Source organism: Gadus morhua, chromosome 1 (genome assembly GCF_902167405.1).
Source record: "Gadus morhua chromosome 1, gadMor3.0, whole genome shotgun sequence".
Taxonomy (NCBI): Eukaryota; Metazoa; Chordata; class Actinopteri; order Gadiformes; family Gadidae; genus Gadus; species Gadus morhua.
Window position 1 is genome coordinate 4534855 of NC_044048.1, and position 19417 is coordinate 4554271.

At 45.0% G+C, this 19417-nt stretch overlaps 1 protein-coding gene across 1 annotated transcript in view; it reads left to right on the plus strand.

Moving 5' to 3' along the window:
* Positions 1 to 19417, plus strand: part of tafa3a (TAFA chemokine like family member 3a) — a 94836-nt gene that overhangs the window by 63453 nt on the left and 11966 nt on the right. The window contains 2 exon segments of the mRNA XM_030358761.1: positions 18058 to 18176; positions 18179 to 18209. Of these exon segments, the coding sequence (XP_030214621.1) occupies positions 18058 to 18176; positions 18179 to 18209 (150 nt within the window).

Sequence of the window (19417 nt, forward strand, 5' to 3'; positions counted from 1 at the left end):
GAGTGTGAGCAGGGAGGAGATAAGGGAGTGTGAGGGAGGAGGAGATAAGGGAGTGTGAGGGAGGAGATAAGGAAGTGTGAGCGAGGAGATTGAGATAAGGAGTGTGTAAGGGAGGTTGCCGGGTCAGGGATCCCCCCTCTTCCGGTAGAAGCTCCCCTGATTACCGGTCAACCCCCCCACTAGACACCAGGATGGATCTGCAGTGAAGGGCTGTGTGTGTGTGTGTGTGTGTGTGCGTGCTCATGCTGTTGTGTTGCACCCTTGTGTGTGTGCATGTGGTTGGATGGAGGAAGCCACCGGGAGTGTCTGTTGACGGCGTGATGGTCTCTGGAGGGAACGTTGTCACATTGTTTTGTTCCACGTTGAAAAAAAAGGCCATCCGTTTGAACGGACGGAAGCGCTTGCTTGTTCCTCTGTTGTGTTAGTGCTGATCCTCTGTTGTTTTAGTGCTGTTCCTCTGTTGTGTTAGTGCAGCTCCTCTGTTGTGTTAGTGCTGATCCTCTGTTGTGTTAGTGCTGATCCTCTGTTGTGTTGGTGCTGTTCCTCTGTTGTGTTAGTGCTGTTCCTCTGTTGTGTTAGTGCTGATCCTCTGTTGCGTTAGTGCTGTTCCTCTGTTGTGTTAGTGCTGCTCCTCTGTTGTGTTAGTGCTGATCCTCTGTTGTGTTAGTGCTGTTCTCTGTTGTGTTAGTGCTGATCCTCTGTTGTGTTTGTGCTGTTCCTCTGTTGTGTTAGTGCTGATCCTCTGTTGTGTTAGTGCTGCTCCTCTGTTGTGTTAGTGCTGATCCTCTGTTGTGTTGTAGTGATCGATTGAATGGTTATTTTCCCTGATTCAGTTTGTCGGACAGTTCGCCAAGAAGGGTCGTTCAGAATCGTTCCTTTGTTTGTTCGTTCAGTCGAGTTTCCGGTAGCGGTGAATCGAATCATGGAGTGCACGGTTCTCAGCTGAGTCAGTCAGACTCGGCTCCTCCCTCGTTCTCATTCTCAAACGATCGTGAAAGTCGGTCATCAATCAACAAAACAATACAACTTTAACCAAACGCAGCGGGATGGGGGGGTGTAATTGATAATTCGATGTTTAACATATTCAGCAAGATAATAGACTTGATTGAGCAATGATGGTGGGGGTCCCGGGAGGAGAACGAACCATGAAAGAACGAGACAGATTGACCAGACATTCAAATATTTGATTATTCTGGCATGACACAGAAAGTACAAAGACATCATGCATTTAACATTTCACTGATATTGAATTGTATTATCGTGCTCACTAAGCATCTTCCCTCTTCACCACTCACAGTCAGTGAACGAACAGCAGGAACTAGTGGGTCTGGGAGAAATCGAGTCTTAGAACGAACGAGACGAACAAGACGAACAAGAGAGAAGAATCTGTTCGGTTCGTTATTGTTAAAGATACGTTCATTCGAAGTGATCGGTTGCGAACGACCGATCACTATTGTGTTGGTGCTGCTCCGCCCTGCTCTACAAACGGCTGACGGTCGTCATTCACTGGCTGTTTAATGCCTCCTTTACGCCTGGATGGGAGCCTGCCTCCTGCAACAGGCTATACTGTTGTGCGTTGATTAGAAAAGTTCTACTGTCCATTCTGGTTCACTACCCCCTGCCGAGTATCAGGCAATCATACACCCTCCTCCACACACACACACACACACACACACACACACACACACACACACACACACACACACACACACACACACACACACACACACACACACACACACACACACACACACACACACACTCACACATTATGCATGCATGTATGTTCAATTCGATTGGATTCGGATTTCGCGTTCTGCGCATAATCGGGATCTTTTCCAGGGGCTGTGAGCCGGAAGTATAACCCTGCGTTCACTGTTCAATGTAGGGAAGAAAAAAAAAAATTGATTTGCGGCGCGGCAAAATCTGATTTGCAGCGCGGCATGCCCGTGCCCGCTGCCGGGCACGGGCGGCGGGTGCGTTCACGTATTTTGCGGCGCGTCAAATGCTGCTCGAGTTGAAATATTTCAACTTTTCGGCAGCAAACGCGTGATGACAGCCAATCAGCGTTCAACAGCGTTGCCACTGAGGCGTTGCCACTGAGTGACATGCCGTAACAGCCAATCAGTGTTACTCCCTTGGAGTGACCTAGAGTTCACTACCGTTACATTTATTTAGTGACTCGAAAAAAACCACAAATCAGCATTCTGTAGTGTAGTGGTGTTTACAGTTAAACTAAACTATGAGTATGCTAAAGGGCTAGAAAACAACCCCAAACAAAACCCAGTTGGGTGCCAGGCAGCACCAGCCTTTCAGGCTCCGAATGGTCTCATGAACCCATAAACGACGGGCATTCCGACGTCTCTCCCTCTTCCACAACAGGTAAAGACATGCAATGCTCGTAATGTCGGCCATGGTTGTGAATGAATTCAGAAGCACCGCGGGCAAAACTTGCCGTGCCGCGAAACTTCCCGCGCTGCAAAACTGTTTTGCAGCGCGGGAAAAAAACTTTTGCTGCGCGTCAAAACCTTTGCTGCGCCGCAAAAGCTTTGCTGCGCCGCAAAACTTTTGCTGCGCTGCAAAACTTGATTTGCTGCGCCGCAAAACTTCGGCGTCAACGCGTTTGGCCAGCAAATGCATCTTTTGGTGTGAACGCAGGGTAAGGAGACGATAGTCGTGTTGTTGTCGCCATCGGAAAACGAGAAACGGCGATTTATTTAAAAAGGTGGCTAAGAAGATGGAGGAAACCGATGATACCCCTATAAGAAGTGTATCATCATCAACAGGCATTCAGTACACACTATGCTTCTGTTACGAGATTAGCGTATGTGTGCGCACGAGAATTGCAGTGTGTGTGAGAGAGACCTCAGCAAGTGTGTTGACGAGCAAGGAGAGCGAGCGGTAGCGTGTGTCAGTTTAATGAATGAACAAGTCCGGTTGTGTCTGTGCAAACGTGTACTGTAGAGTTAGTTGAACTACAGATAAAGCCCCCAGCCTGTCAAGAATTGGTGGCCGCCTCATTCCGACCTATAAGCAGACCCACTGTCTGCCGGTCAAAGTAAAGGGTGTTACCCCCGAGAGAACATCGGCCCTGAAGGGAACGTCTCTCCTATGCTCCTCGACTACGGCCTGGGAGCCGACAGCAGGTGTATCACTTCGATTTCACCCAAGGCTGAATTAAAAGTGCATATTTTCTAAATGTTGGTCATCAAAAAGGTTTTAAAGTAGGTAGTAACGTAACATCTGTCAAAATAAAAGTTTTTTTCTTCAGACGTGTTTACGATCTTTATTCATTCATTGCGCCACGTCCGAACTGACAGGGATATTCTCTGATATTGTGAATCTTAAAGACTGCGTCGGGTTCTCTGACTCTTTGGTACTTCAGCAACAAGTAAAGACTCGTAGTGGGGGTTATCTCGACCACGGTGGAGAAGCAATTGGGGGAAAGGAACTTTGGCTTTGACTCGCTGAAGTTCAGATTGAAACGCCACATGGAGGAGAAAGGGATTGTTGCCGTATGCGGACTCCTAGAGGAGCAGCTCCGCCGCTGCCGGAGTTGTCTGCAAACGACCGAGAAATGAAATGGATACAAAGTGAACTGACAGCTGTCTACTGAAAACATCTTTCTCGAATGCTGCGTGAGTTGGTTGTTGCTAGTGACGTAAAGAGGTCAGCCGCTGGCTCTATTAGTTGACATGGGTACAGCCCAGCGTATCTTACCGGGGCATGGAATGTTTCGACCAATGAATCGAGTAACTCACCGCCATGTATAATCTGATAATTGCGGTTGTCCGATTGAGGAGCATTAGTCGAACTATGGCTTTAATCGGATGAAGCTGTGCATGTAAAACATACTGATTTATAAGCACACGCACACGCACACGCACTGGTCTAATAGTCATCAAATGTAAACCCATTATGTCTCACCACAGTACGAGCTGTTTAACTCGAGGAAAGTAGGATTTCATCCATTTTTACTTGGATACGAATCGAATCAAAGGCTGGGGATAATTATTTGACTTGATGATGCAATTAGTGCAGAAATGCTAACAGCAGTGGCAGTAATTGGGTCCTTGGTGGAGAAGACCTTCCCCTACTGGGCAATTACAAAAACCTCACCTAAAGTTAGTCATTCGCTGTTGTCCACGTTTTGTGCTGGGCTGGTGTGCGTCTCATTGGAGTCAGGCTGAGATTCGAAGGCCCTTTTTACACAACCGAATGTGTTTTTTTTTTTTTTTTTGTTATTAATTGTATTTAAATGAAAGAACTGTTGACCGAAGGGCACATTACACTCACAACTGTCTCACCCTCTTTTTCACTTTTTGACAGTTGGCCAAAGATCCCCTATTGATATGTACAAGAACATACAAGTTTTTGGGTAGTACCACATCCACTATTTGCAGAGACTCCGAGACGTAGTGACCGTGGTGTACCAATTTAAACCGCTGTGGGTCATGACACCAATCATGTTCAATTGCAAGTGCCATCAATCGTAGAATCATAAACATTATCGGTAGGTGACCGGCGATGAACGAGATAAGAGATTTGGTCAAATACTTTTGCGTTGTTTGAATGTGGCACACTTCCTCTGGAGGTGGATCTGACCACAGTTATCTTCATCTCACGTACAACAACCTGCTAGACGGTCAAACGTTTCTTTGCATCTTTGACAACAGTTTTCATATCCCGATCCTCAGAGCTATTCAAAACGTTGTGGAAACACGGCCACAGGGCATTTCGCTTGAATATAATTAATAGGAAATTGTGTTCTTCTGCAGGCTGGAAAATTACTTGTGGGTTGAAATAACCATGAGCAAAATATACCAATCCATAAATCACAAGTCTTTTGAAGTCAGAGCTCAAACAAATTGTTTCTAATAGGAAAATACAAGCTCTTCTAATGTTCATATCACCTAACAACCCTGAGGTTACCATTTTAGCATTACATCCCCACTTTAGTAGAGAGTAGATGTATTAGTAGATATGATTGCATATTTTTGCGTTTTCAGTCCAGGCCTTTTGTGTATTTGTAGAATACACATGCATAAAAAATTCACTTAAGCCGTAGAATACATTAATGGACAAGAGGAGAACTGATCAGCCACGGCTGCTTACGTAGAATGATCCAGCTGGTTTGACCTATACTCCCTTGTCGCTGTCGGTCCACTTGGGCATCTGGTGGTTTTACAAAAAAATATATTTGATATTATAGATAAGTAGAGGATGTCGAAGTGAGATCAGATTCATTGTAATTTGATTGTTTTAGTTCCTTCGATAAGAAAGCTCCCTATTGAGTGACTAAAGGACATCAGAAAGATTCAATTGTTTACATTGTAAACAAGCATAAGCGGCCATGCTTGGTAAGTTAATTTGAAAGATAATATATTCACGTCAATGCAGAAGGATATAGCTTCTTGTCACATGATACCATCAGGTTCGTATCCAGGGTTTAAAACATAGTGAGGTGGGGGGCTGGTAAGCAAATCAAGCACAAAGTAAACTTCTGTTAACATCTCATCTGACAATTAAAACCACCAGAAGAGCTCTTAACTTATTCAGTGGATCTGTTCATAATGTGAATAAGAGGCGGATTAAGGCGGGCTGTGCCAATCAGTAAGCCAGACAGATATTGTTCATAAATGCAGTGGCAATCATTGAAATACATGTCTCCAGATGTGGACAGATTGAACATGTTGCAGTCATTGCAAGACTTGTTTAGAGCTGAACAAAATGAAATATATTTAAAACTAGGTACTGCACTAACTCATCCTTTCAAAGTGCTGAACACTGCATAATCTACTCATTACAGAATGTACAGACTTTGATCATGGAATGACTATGATTAAAGAAACATAAAGATAGAAGGCACAGGCAATAATTACATGCATGTATAGATCGAAGGGGGGAGGTGAGTAGAGGAGAGAATTACAGCATCAAAAGAGGAAGGATACCTTCATACATAGTATGAACACTACAACATAAACCTTCAACACCTCAAATAACCCATTTTAGCATGTTGTCTTGGGATAGTTCTCTAAGCCGCTGACAAGGGCGTTGTCTTGTGGATGATTATGGTAAATAGATTCAGCATCAACAAAATGGTTCCACCCTCAATGGCAATAACATTACAAAGGGAAGGAAATGGGGATCCTGTGATTGCAATCGCATGTTGACACAATCCTCTGTATTTACTGTAGCTTCACACTGTCCTTTACACCTCCTTCCCTTAAATGACCCGTGCGTGTTGAGGCTCACCTCCTCCCAGAGCCGGCCTGTCACCACTGCCCGGACGACTCGCAGCATCCAATTCAAAACCTCAACACATGAGGATCGTGATGACGACGTGTTCAATGCATCCCTAGCAAAGGTGTTCATTAATATATGCCCAACACCTCTGAGTTCACTGGTTTCAGGTGTCAGGTGTTGCAAAAAAAATGTCAGGTGTTGAAAAAACAGTTTCTTTAAACGTGCATTCTGGAATAGACTGAGGAATACATCCATTCCAGTGTTCATCATTATTGGATCGTATTGGCCTGAAATTATTCTTTCGTATTTCAAAATACAGCACCAGCAAATGCAATTGAACAGAATCATATGTTACCTTGATTTGTGAAGTAATCGCATACACTTTCCAAAGGGAATGGTCTTCGGTAATAACAAAAAAAATGGAACCACACCAAAGACATCTTTTCAAGTCTTAATCCTCAGACAATACGGCTAAATAGTGGGATGCCTTTGGCTCGCAGCGAGGCATATTGGCGGCTCAATTCTGTGCATTCAGTATATCAATTAGTCATGTACAATAACACTTGAGAAATGTTTTTTGTGGGCCCCCTCCATGAACACCACTGAGGAGTTCTTCACAAGCTTGTCATTAGTGATCCGGTCTAATGCTGTCTCACGGCGGCCAAGAATACGGCGTCGGAACAGTTTAATGTGATCCATAAATGCCGATTCGCCCGAGCTCATTGCTATTACGTACTCTGCTCATAACTTACCGGCGCATAGCTCTACCACAGTGTTTTTAAAATGCTTGTGGTGCAGGTACATTTGAATAAAGTCCTGAAAGACGCATCGACTGCAGCAAAAGGAAATGTCACGAAGGAAAAACGAGAGAAGTCGTGCCAGTACATTTCCATTGAAATTAGCGCCGTGCTACGGCCTAGTGGCTGTTCACCAGAGGCCCTCTAGTGAAAGGATAAAGTGAAATATAAGCTGCTGAAATGCAGTCTATCAATTGTCTTTCCTCCTCTCTCTCTCTCTCTCTCTCTCTCTCCCTCTCTCTCTCTATCTCTCTCTCTCTCTCCCTCAATGTGTCCACACTGCGCAATAAACCAGCAGCCAAGGCTGAGCATCAGGTTTATGTGCTGGACTCGAGCATAAAATGTAATGGGGGGAGCTATCAGAGTTATCCTAGAATGGCTGTGTTCTAAAAGTCCTGTGGTGATATTTTCCCAGCCAGGCGGTCTATTAGAAAGAGGAACGTTTGTATCAAGTTGTCAGCTGGCCGATCGGTCAGATGTTCGTTAAAGAGTTTCCTTAGATAACGGCGCTTGAGACTAGGGGAATATTGCCGGTATCTTTGGCCATTCAGCCAAGTTGTTTCTTTGTTGAGGGCAAAGTTCTCTTTAGAGTTAACAAGATACTCTGATATACTTTGGCGACTACATTGATAATGGGACTATAAGTCAATACCTCTTATTTTCCACCAGAAAGCGATTTCAAACAGAACCACAGGACTCTGGAATGGCCCATGGTTTTAATAGCACTTGCAACATAATGAAGACATATCTGTCTGCATGCGGTGGCTGAGGTGCTACAGACGGATGAACAGCCATCTCCAGACAGGGAATCAGAGCCCCTTCACAACGTCTCACTTTTACATCTGTCTTGCACTCATTCTGAAGCAGTTTAAGTTGAAGAAGGATGAGGAAAAGGGAGAACATGGCATCAGGTGGGATTTAGTTTAGTTGTGTGACGCTTTATGACAGATAACAGCATGTGGACAGACATACAAACAGAGGCCGGAGAGAGAAGAGGACGCCTTTGTGTCCCCATTAGGGGAGCTGACAGCTGCAGACCGAACATGGATCCATTTTGAGATGAAACCCGTGAAAGACATTTCTTTTTTTTTAATAATTGGGAACTATTGATTTCTGCGTTGTGTGTGACACACTATGAATTCCATGGCCCGTGGACGGTATATGTGGCATATCGAGTGAATTGTTTCACACAACCGTACCACACGTGCCCCTCATGAAACCATGTTCCCCATGAAGTAATGTTCAAGTGTCGGGAAATCCTCAGGGCCCGAAACGTAATGGCGTGCCTTTACCCTCCGCCTTATTTCAGATTCATAGGAGCTTTCCAGGGAATAGGGAAGTGTGTGTGTGTGTGTGTGTGGGCGGCAACGTGTCAAGACAGCACTTGGTTCTGGAGTATTGCACTGCACACGTGAGCTCTTCCCCCCAGTCTCCCCCATCCCTCCGAGGCATTGCCCCCCCCCCCCCCCACACCCCCACTGGGGGGGGGGGGACTTAATAGCTATGGTAGCTATTCACCTACAAGTGTGCATGTGTGTGTGTGCGCATGCATGCATGTGTGTGTATGTGTGTGTGTGTGTGCTTGTGTGTGCCTGCGTGCATGTGTGTGTGTGTGCGTGTGTTCGTGTGTGTGTAGTCCCCCTCAGGGACCTCCAGTGTATCAGTCAGCAGTGGGTGCAGTAATCCTTTATGGGCCTTTATGCCAGATGAATGGTGCTGACAGGGACTTCATCTCACACACCACTACGCCACACATCCAGACAAAGTCATGGCCCACTTGTCGTGTTTTCGGCGATCATTCGCTCTCAAATCATTACCCATACAGGATGATGGGGATAATTTAGCATTTGCCGGCAGTGTACAGCTTGGATCAGACTGAAAACAAGCAACAAGCAAGGTTACGACCAACGGCCGACCATAATTGGACGTGTGGATGCTGCTCCGATGCATCCTGTGCATCTCCTAGGCGTCATGTTGCAGTTGCGTGATTCATGACTACTAGGTTTCTGGTTTGGGTGAAGATATTGAAAACCCTCAAGAGCAGCAATTCACCCCTCTACCTCCGATATATTATTAACATTTAGAACTTATTTTCCCAATGTTGAATTTGTTGAAATGTTGGATTTCTTTTTGTACATTTACCCTAATGTCTATACTGATCTAGACTAATGATGGTATAATGGCTGTAATAGTAGCATCATTAGTGTATTGTTGTACATAGAATAGCAAACTCTGTGTACATTGTAAAAGCTTGTCAAGACAAAGCCCTGGTTTTCTCTGCGGCTTTCTCTCTGAGTGTGCTGTTCCCCACTGATCTGAGATTAGGTCCTAGGCTTGCTTGCTGTGATTGTCGTCTCAGCAGGTCCACCGCTGGCCACAAATTACTCAATCTTTTCTTTATTTTTTTCTTTACACTGTAATCCAATCAAACACGTTTTAAGGGAATAGCATTACCCACAGGTCCATGAGTAATATTTCCTAAAACCAGTGCTTTCAGCATGCCTGTGGTTTGTAACCTTCAACATTAAAGGGGTCATTCCTAGCATTTACACTTTACACTGAATCCCTTATTTAGTTGTTTTAATGCGACCCTTTTGTCAAATCTTGTATTTTTTCCAGTCTTCAGTGCATGAATGTTACACTTTACCCTGAATCCCTTATTTAGTTGTTTTAATGTGACCGTTTTGTCAAATCTTGTATTTTTTCCAGTCTTCAGTGCATGAATGTTACACTTTACCCTGAATCCCTTATTTAGTTGTTTTAATGTGACCGTTTTGTCAAATCTTGTATTTTTTCCAGTCTTCAGTGCATGAATGTTACACTTTACCCTGAATCCCTTATTTAGTTGTTTTAATGTGACCGTTTTGTCAAATCTTGTATTTTTTCCAGTCTTCAGTGCATGAATGTGTTGGAGTGCAGCGGTCGTGCTGCACCACACATACTTATGTTTAACAGTGTGGTTAGCATGCATGTAGCTGCATCGCCGCTTACTAAATGAATCGTCCTCTTCTCATACAGTATGACTAAAGTCATCACTTATGCATGCTGCATTTCTCTATTGTCGGCTCTGCCATCTCTTTTTCTCACAGCCAGTCTGGGCACGTGGCCAGGACGTGACTTTGCTCACACTGCTTTGATGTCAAAGTTGTGTTGGCGCACCCGAAGAAGACAAAAGAAAAAAGGACTGACAGCGACCTGCGCACGTTGAGACTGTGAACAGCAGATATGAAGGTTTGGTCTGTCCTCTGGCCTCGCTGTCCAGACCTCTGACTGGCTGACTCACCAGGCAGACAGGGAGTGTACTTTCTGTCAGCCTGAGACCGCTGCTGGTCAGGGGAACTAGTGTTCTTGAGAAATGAATTCAACTCAACTTTTTTGCACAACCCGGGCTCTGCCTCGCGTGATTGGCTGGCCGGCGTTCAGCTGACCAGGGCTCCTCATTAGATAGCAACTACTTCATAAGTGACTTGGTTGGACTAGAGTGCAGTGCCACAGCCTAAGGAATGACTCCGGCTGTGCCTCTGAGCTGTGGCCCCCCCCCCCCCCCCCCCTCCACCTGTGTCTTGCACTGTCCTGACTGCTTGGGAACGGTTTGAAGAGCTAGAACTTGCAGGCGGGTATTAAGTTGATAACAATACGGTGATAAGTGGCTTAAATATCGCCTGGGATGCTTGTCGTGTGTGTTGCAATCCTTGTCTGTCTTGCTCAACACGGCCATTAATAAAGCGTAATGATATTGCTATTCGTGTTCCCCCCCTCCCCCCCCCTTATCGCATTGGAAGTGACAGTGAATCCACATCAAAGCTGGCGAAGCTAACCATGAAATAACGTAATCTGAGCAACCCCCTCTCGCTCTGAGTTACGTAACTGCTCATTAACATTCAAGACTCTGGATCTTCTGTGAAGCTTTCATGTAACAAGTTTCTAACATCATGGTTTTGAACTGAACGCCTGGAATTGTCCTCTCAAAACCTTTATGATGTGTTTTTTCTTTTGTTTTCTTCAGAGATATGTATAGGTGATACACAATCCCATATGACACATTAAAATCACCCGCCATGCTATGTAATCAGGTCAATAATGAACTATTAATTCATTATTCTTGTTTATTATGAATGAGCATATGTATCTGGTGCTCCCATACGCATACAAACTTTGAAAAAAGTCTGTGCAGGATTTTTTGAGTGAGATGTGCATTTATGAAAGTACCCCGCCTACTGTTACCAAACAAACGAGTGAGTTTCGGCGCCCCCTCCTAGGTAGCACAGTTAAATTTTACCTCCCATTTCCCTACTCCCCTCCAATCCCAGCATAGCCAAGATTTTGTGGACCAGCGGACGAGCAGCTCTGGTGGGAGGAACTCCCTTTCTCTGCCGGACTGCCGCCGAGCTCCCCCCGCCTGAGCTGCCGTGAAGGAAAAAGGGATGTACTCCCGGAGCTGAGCTACCGGACACCCACCGGAGAAGCCGGAAAGCTTCGGCGGCAGTTCAGCTCCGGGAGAACACCGCCGGAGCTGCCGGACCGCCGCCGAAGCTAGGCGGCGGTCCGGCAGCTCAGCTCCCGGAGTACGGTCCCTTTCTCCTCCATGTTGCGGTTCATGGACTTTAGAGAGTCAAGGCCAAAGTTCCTTTCCCCCAATTCTTCTCCCCCAATTCTTCTCAACCATGGCCGAGATATCCCCCACTACGAGTCTTTACTTGTTGTGGAAGTACCAGAGACATCAGACGCAGTCTTCTTTATGATTAATAATATCACCCGAGGCGCACATTGCTTTTGGCCATGATATTAGATGTTGTGGTGGCCCCCAAGTACGATTAAGAGACATTCACCATGGGACTGTACCTTTAAGGGAAAGGGTTACGTAACAGAGTTGCGGTTTAAACCTGGTGTCCCCGTTTAACCGCACTCGCGTTTGATGTGAAGTTATATTGAAGTGGAGAGTAAAGCCGACTCGACGCATCTACGTCTCTTGTCTCCTCATTTATTGCACTCTACAATATAATATTATATGAATACCCAGATATTATGTTATTATTATTATTATTATTATTATTATTATTATTATTATTATATTATATTACATTATATAGATATAGAGCTCCAGTCTGACAACTCATGGGTCAATGGGCAGCAGCTTATTTGCCTTAAAGCAACAGACACCGGAAACAGCGCATTCTGAAGGGACTGAAACAGAGGGGAATAGCAGTAGGCAAGATTTGTTTACCTAAAAGCTATTTCCAGCTAACAGCTTCAAAATCATGTTTTCTGGAACTCAAATACTATCTTTACTTGTTAGGAAAACACCATAATATGTCTCCTTTAATGTGCAATCCTGAGAAATACATTTTAATGGTACATTGCCAGTTAGTATAATAATAATAATCAAATCTATGCATTTCTATAGTTTGGTGCAGTTATATATTATGAAATACATGGCAATACATATATGTATATTCATTGAATTCAGTCCATTCCAGCATATTTTTCAACCTATTGCAACTACTACCCTATATAAAAATAAAGCAATTATGACTTCCAAAGGATGCTTCAGTTTAAATTGAGCCAAGTTGGTTTACAGTGAAGCAATGGGCTTTAAAGGGGCCTAAGAATAATAAAAAGGAGAGGCACTGTTTAGGGACATCCAATAGTAAGTATGTTGTTTTATCAGCCACTGGATGTGCTATAGTTGGTTACTGATTGTTCAGCAGGAAGTAAAAATAGATGTAATTTCCCACTCACCGATAAACCACAGAAGTGCCTCCTGCTAGTCTTTCCTATTGTTTCTCAGGTCTCTTCTTTCTCCATTTCTTAACGCATCATGAATGTAAATAACAGATTCTATAAATAAACTCAAAGGCAGCGAGTGCTATTTCTCCTGCCACCGATTCGTCAGCATGTTAGCAAACTGCTCACGACTAGCGTGACATAAACTCACAGAGAGTGCATAGGGCAGCATGAGGAAGAAAATAAGCAAATTGAAAGGAGAGCACATCCATCAAATCTTTTGGTTTGTTTTGTGTCAGGGGATGCACTTTCATTTATAAATGCCCCACAAATATCACCTCACCAAAAATGACAGGTTTGTCTTCTACACTTAGTAGAAGTTGACAGACGCTGACACGCTTCAATTTGATTCGCATCTCCTGAATTTGTTCTGAATATTCGAGCGGTTGTAATGAGTGAATCAACATGAGATGCATTTAACATTCAGGGCGTATTTATGTATTTATTTGTTGCTGTATAGGCAACTGATCTCTCTTCTACTGTGTTCTCCTCATAATAAGTACTGAACATTTTGATTGATTATCACAACAATCTTTTTTTTCCTTCTAATTATTTGACAATCTTTCTTCTTGAAGATCTTCATGTAAGAATATAAGTTATTTGTCTCCTAATCATCCTAATCTACCCTGAGTTGATGCAGGATTTATCAATAGGAAATCAATCAGTATGATCTGTAGGGTGGGAGTGTGTGATCCAGAGTACTATTGATTGATTCACGGGTCGGGTCCACACGCCGGTCTTCATCAGTATTCTATCTAGCTCTTCTCTCTCTCTCTCTCTCTCTCTCTGTTGTGCTGACATAGGTGACTGTTTCAACAATGACAGTTCTAATTGCTTTAACTGAAACGTATCGATCACAAGTGCTGTTAGTCATCAATGCAACTTCAGGGAAACAATGACCTCGGTACAGATCTCTGATGGCTCCATCTGCCCGACTCCTTCGCCAACCCCAGCTTGCCAACATGCTAGGTGTTATGCTGATTGGATAATGAGGCATTATTGTGCCAAACTAAAAGGGTTGGTGGACCAAGTGCCCTGATAGAGTGCTAGATGATTATGCCTTATGGAGAAATTACCTTAAGTGAGTGGATATCTTTCAGAATAGTCTATTTCTACCGGGGCCAGTCTACATGGTATACATTTACAGACACTTATTTGCTAATCGCAACATGATCGGTCGAAACAAACACGAAGTCAAAGAAAGTAAATCGCCCGTCGACCCAGAAAGGACCGTCATTTGTGAAAGATGTTTTCCCTGGACGTTGTAGTGTTTTGAGCCTTGCAGCTTGGTAAGAGCACATGGACTGAAGCAGGCTCAAACAACGGACCAATACCTTATTTTATGTTGAGGATAACGATCCTCTAGTCGCTAAAGGTGATATGTAATTTAATTTAATACGATGGATGTTTGCTGTAAATCGTAAATGGTACAACATGCAGTAGTTTAACCTTTGTCTCTTTGCAGCTCTGGCACTAACATTTAACATCGTGGCATTATGGCAAATGCTGTAAGGCCTTTCATTATCAACCCTTGTTGAATAGACGTGGATATTCAATTATTTTTAACTCTTAAATTATTTATTTATTTATTATTGCATGATGCACAAACTTTCTATTTCTTGTTTGCGTCTCAGCCTGACAACGAACGGCAGGCCAACAGCTGGCTGCATGGCCGTCTGGATGGAGGATTACCAGCCAGGCTCTACCTCTGGCTCTGCTCTCTGAACTCCTGTCTGGCCCCACACTGTATGGGGCTTTCTCATTTGGCCCCAGAGTCGCTGACCTTGGCCAAGAAAACCAGTTTTTATCAGCAGTTCGCCCCGGTGCCTGTCCTCCTCCTCCTCCTCCTCCTCCTCCTCCTCCTCCTCCTCCTCCTCCTCCTCCTCCTCCTCCACCTCCTGCTCCTCCTCCTCCACCTCCCCCTCCTCCTCCACCTCCTCCTCCTCCACCTCCTCCTCCTCCTCCACCTCCTCCTCCTCCTCCCCCTCCTCACCTCCTCCTCCTCCTCCACCTCCCCTCCACCTCCCCCTCCTCCTCCCCCTCCTCCTCCTCCACCCTCCTCCTCCTCCTCCTCCACCTCCTCCTCCTCCTCCTCCTCCTCCTCCTCCTCCTCCTCCTCCTCCTCCTCCTCCGCCTCCACACTCGGCACATGACTCTGCTACGGCTCGCCCTACTGCTGCACCTTAATGAGATTCCAGTACCAGGTTCTGGTACTGCAAAGCCGTTCAGCTCACACACACACACACACACACACACACCACACACACACACACACACACACACACACACACACACACACACACACACACACACACACACACACACACACACACACACACACACCTGCTCCACTCCAAACCAGAGGCAGGGAGGGGAGAGGGCTGCACTCTGACCCCCACCGGACCAGAGGCAGGGAGGGGAGAGGGCAGCACTCTGACCCCCACCGGACCAGAGGCAGGGAGGGGAGAGGGCAGCACTGTGACCCCCACCGGACCAGAGGCAGGGAGGGGAGAGGGCAGCACTCTGACCCCCACCGGACCAGAGGCAGGGAGGGGAGAGGGCAGCACTCTGACCCCCACCGGACCAGAGGCAGGGAGGGGAGAGGGCAGCACTGTGACCCCCACCGGACCAGAGGCAGGGAGGGGAGAGGGCAGCACTCTGACCCCCACCGGACCAGAGGCAGGGAGGGGAGAGGGCAGCACTGTGACCCCCACCGGACCAGAGGCAGGGAGGGGAGAGGGCAGCACTCTGACCCCCACCGGACCAGAGGCAGGGAGGGGAGAGGGCAGCACTCTGACCTTACCAGCGGCAGGCCACCGAGGTCTTGGTTGTTGTTCAGGGCATCTCCCATACAGACCTTTGGATCAACAAGTCTCTATTCTGGGGCCTGTTTTGATGCAGATTAATGAGCTGCTGTCTGCTAGTAGTGGCTGGTAGTGGATGAGATTGTTAATAGCCAGGTTCTCTCCCTTGCATCAGTTGCAACAAAACAATACCCAGTGTTCAATTAATGGTATGTGGTGGACCACTACAATTTCATTTGTTCCGGCACAGTTTATTATTTTCTAATTACGGAAGGTAAACAAATTGCTACTTTCTTACAAAAACACAAGATTAAATTCAGATCAACCCATATGATGTGTAAGTGTTAGGTCTGAGGAGGACTTCCCTCTCTACACCAGAGAGAGAATATGTCTTTACATGTTTCCGGCATCTGTCGATTACATTTGTTAAAGGCCCTAGAGGAGATATACGATATTATTGTCCTGGCAATCGTGCGATTGAGAAGCCATGCCAAGTGCATTGCAGACACTGGCGCCACAATAATTTGTTTCCCCATATAATCAACTCATTCACAATGATTTCTCCAGCTCGTCTCTTCTGCTTCCAAGTGATTGTCAATCGACCTTAAACACAAATACAAACACAGACACAAACACACAAACACACAGACACACACACACACACACACACACACACACACACACACACACACACACACACACACACACACACACACACACACACAGTCACACATCCACGCACGCACACTTACGCTGAGCTGTTTCCTTAAACAAAGTTTGAATATTCTATCGAAGTGACTCCAACTTTGTAATTGAACTTTGACGTGGGGGCGTTGCAGTGGCTTAGTGATAATCACATGAAGGGCACAAGACCCTGACCTGTTGTTGCATCAGCTCCTTTCTGGGAGCTGAAAACCACTCAATCGGCAATTGTTGTCTGGCCTTTTGTTTGAATGTGAATAGAACCGTATTGATTGCAAGCAAAATGTTTTTAATGTTGTAGATGGGATTTCAGGATTGCTAACTAATGGCAAGATGGAAGACCACTTCAATCTATTTTCAAGTCAAGGTACAAATTGAAAATCTTTACAGGCATAATTAAGGGTGATGTGAAAAGAAGGCAGAAACTTTTAAATGTTTATTTTTTCTTGCTTCACCTACTCAATCCTGACTGTCATGTAAATACAAAGCACTCGTGGGATAATGATTTGTCTATGTAGAGAAGCAATGCATATCAAATAGATTGACATCAGTATTGATATTTGGTCTAACTTAATGGGAATGAAAGTGATATCTATTTAATAGACATTATGTGCTTACCCTGAATAAGCAGGTTTGTGTTGTTATCAGAATGGCCTTGAAGAGGAATTCCTTGAGAATGTTCCAACATGACAACGGAGAGAAATAATTCATAGCTTATTCAATGGCTCTTCCAAAGAGGCCAAGGAAATATGGAATTGAGGGAGTATGCGTGTTTGTGTGTGCGTGTGTGTGCGTGTGTGTGCGTGTGTGTGTGTGTGTGTGTGTGTGTGTGTGTGTGTGTGTGTGTGTGTGTGTGTGTGTGTGTGTGTGTTTGTGTGCGTGTGCGTGTGTCTTGCAAAATCTTCTATGTTATTTATACATTGGAATGAATCATTTAACATACTGTTTGAGCATCACTGGGGCCACACAATGACGCAATCCTTATTGACGGGTTTCTGATGGAGTCTAGAATTTTATTTTACTCCATAAAGTGCTCTCTCTTAACTTTAAAGACAGCGTCCTTCTCTTCCCATGCATAATACATACAACCGACTGGAAGGCAGGGAAGGCCAATGTGTACCAAACCAGTGAGGAGGATGAACATTGGAGATGGGGTCTGCTCTGATTCAGCCACAGAAGGCTTCCGTAGGGACCGCCGTTCAGCCAGACTTTGTTTACAAGGTCGCTAGCCGTTTAAGGTGAAACTGTCCACACAGCTGGAGGGATATTATTGTCAGTGTTCTGGGCGGTTTACTGCAGAAAAGTAACATTCACCGGGCGGCCATCTTGGTAATATATGCTAACTGTGTGGGGGGACATCGTGAGGAATGTCGGGCTGGTGTTCTTATCAAAAGCGGAACGCCGGCAACGGGGGTGCTGGAAGCGTGTGTCGCTGGCGAGAGAGAGAGCAGGATGCCCGCTGAGGGGAAAGCATTCCAGTTTCAGTCACATTGGTTTAGTGTCGAGAGGGGAGAGAGAGGGAGGGACTCCCAGGAGAGGAATATTCGGCTCCACTACAGTTTCACTTTGTTTTTATGTTTTTTTTTCCTCCGTGGACTCTTAAGAGATCAGATATTGTGGCAGACAGGCATAGCGCTACAATTCATGATCCTCTCTCACTTGCAGCCAGGTGAATAGGGACCCATGACCTTGTGCTAACACTGGCTGTCCCATGTGTTTAACAGTGCACGTGAAGGCGGGCACCTGTGAGGTCATCGCAGCCCATCGCTGCTGCAACAAGAACAAGATCGAGGAACGATCCCAGACTGTGAAGTGCTCCTGCTTCCCAGGACAAGTGGGCGGGAAACAACGCGAGCTGCACCATCTTGTGTGGACGGTGAGTGCCAACTCATTCAGACCATGACTGTATATAATAGTATATTATATGTATAGTATAGTATACAATAGTGCTAGTAGTATAGTAAAAATATAGTTAAAAATGATACGCCGAAGTGAAATTTGGGGAGTAGCCCCAAATTTCACTCCCCACTATTCACAGAGCCTGAGGTGAATAATTGTCATACTATATACCTCACGTGAGCACTCAAAAAATAAACAAGAGAACACTTTTTGACGGGATTTATTTGTTCTTATTAGCGGTTTATTTGTTTTTATTAGCGTGATGAGACGACCGTCACGCAATGTCCCGAGTTTGAGATCTCGATCATGGGATATTGCCCAATATCCTGAGATAGCGAACCAATAAAATTGCGCCATCTTAAGAGGTTCAAGTGTAGCATATACTTAAGCAATAGATCACGCCAGGCTGTGGTATGTGCTCATTATACCACTGTTAAGGGGCGTTGTCCGGCCCCGACGCGCAAGCGGAGGGCCGGCGACCCCCTTCACAGTGGTATAATGAGCACATGCCACTGACTGAAGTGATCTATTGCTTTTATACAACGGTTACTGTTATGGCGAAACGAAAGTCATAGACACACTACATTTAAAAAGAAACCAAGAAAGTCAAAGTAGCCATTTTATTAAAGAATACAAAAAAGTAGTCCCTCCTGGCTGCCGCTATGCATCGACGGTCGCTATGCAACACACTTTAGCGTCCCTCCGAGAGAAGGCGTCCGATAGAGCGGTTCGCCGGCAAGTTATCCTATGGAGCAGTTCACTCGCCGTGTGCCTAAGCTTTCGTTAGTCTCTCCATCGCCTTGCTCACTCCCGTAGTAACAACATTTACCCCTTCGCTCTCCATCATCCAACATATGTTTTACTTTGTAACTGTTTCTACTTCCAGGCGCGGAGTGATATGCAAAACTTTCACAAAATGATCGGGCGTCATAGCAGTTATGTATACGCTCATTATACAACAGTTGGGAACCAATCAGATCGCTGGATTTAGGTCCCCCGTTGTATAAACCATAGTATAGTATAGTGAAATTATATTATATTATAGTATAGTAATAGTATAGTACAGTATAGTATAGTAAAGTGTAATGTAGTATACTATAGTATAGTAAGGTATAGTATATAATAATATAGTATAGTGTAGTATATTAAAGCATAGTTTGGTGTAGTACTAGTATAGTATAGTAT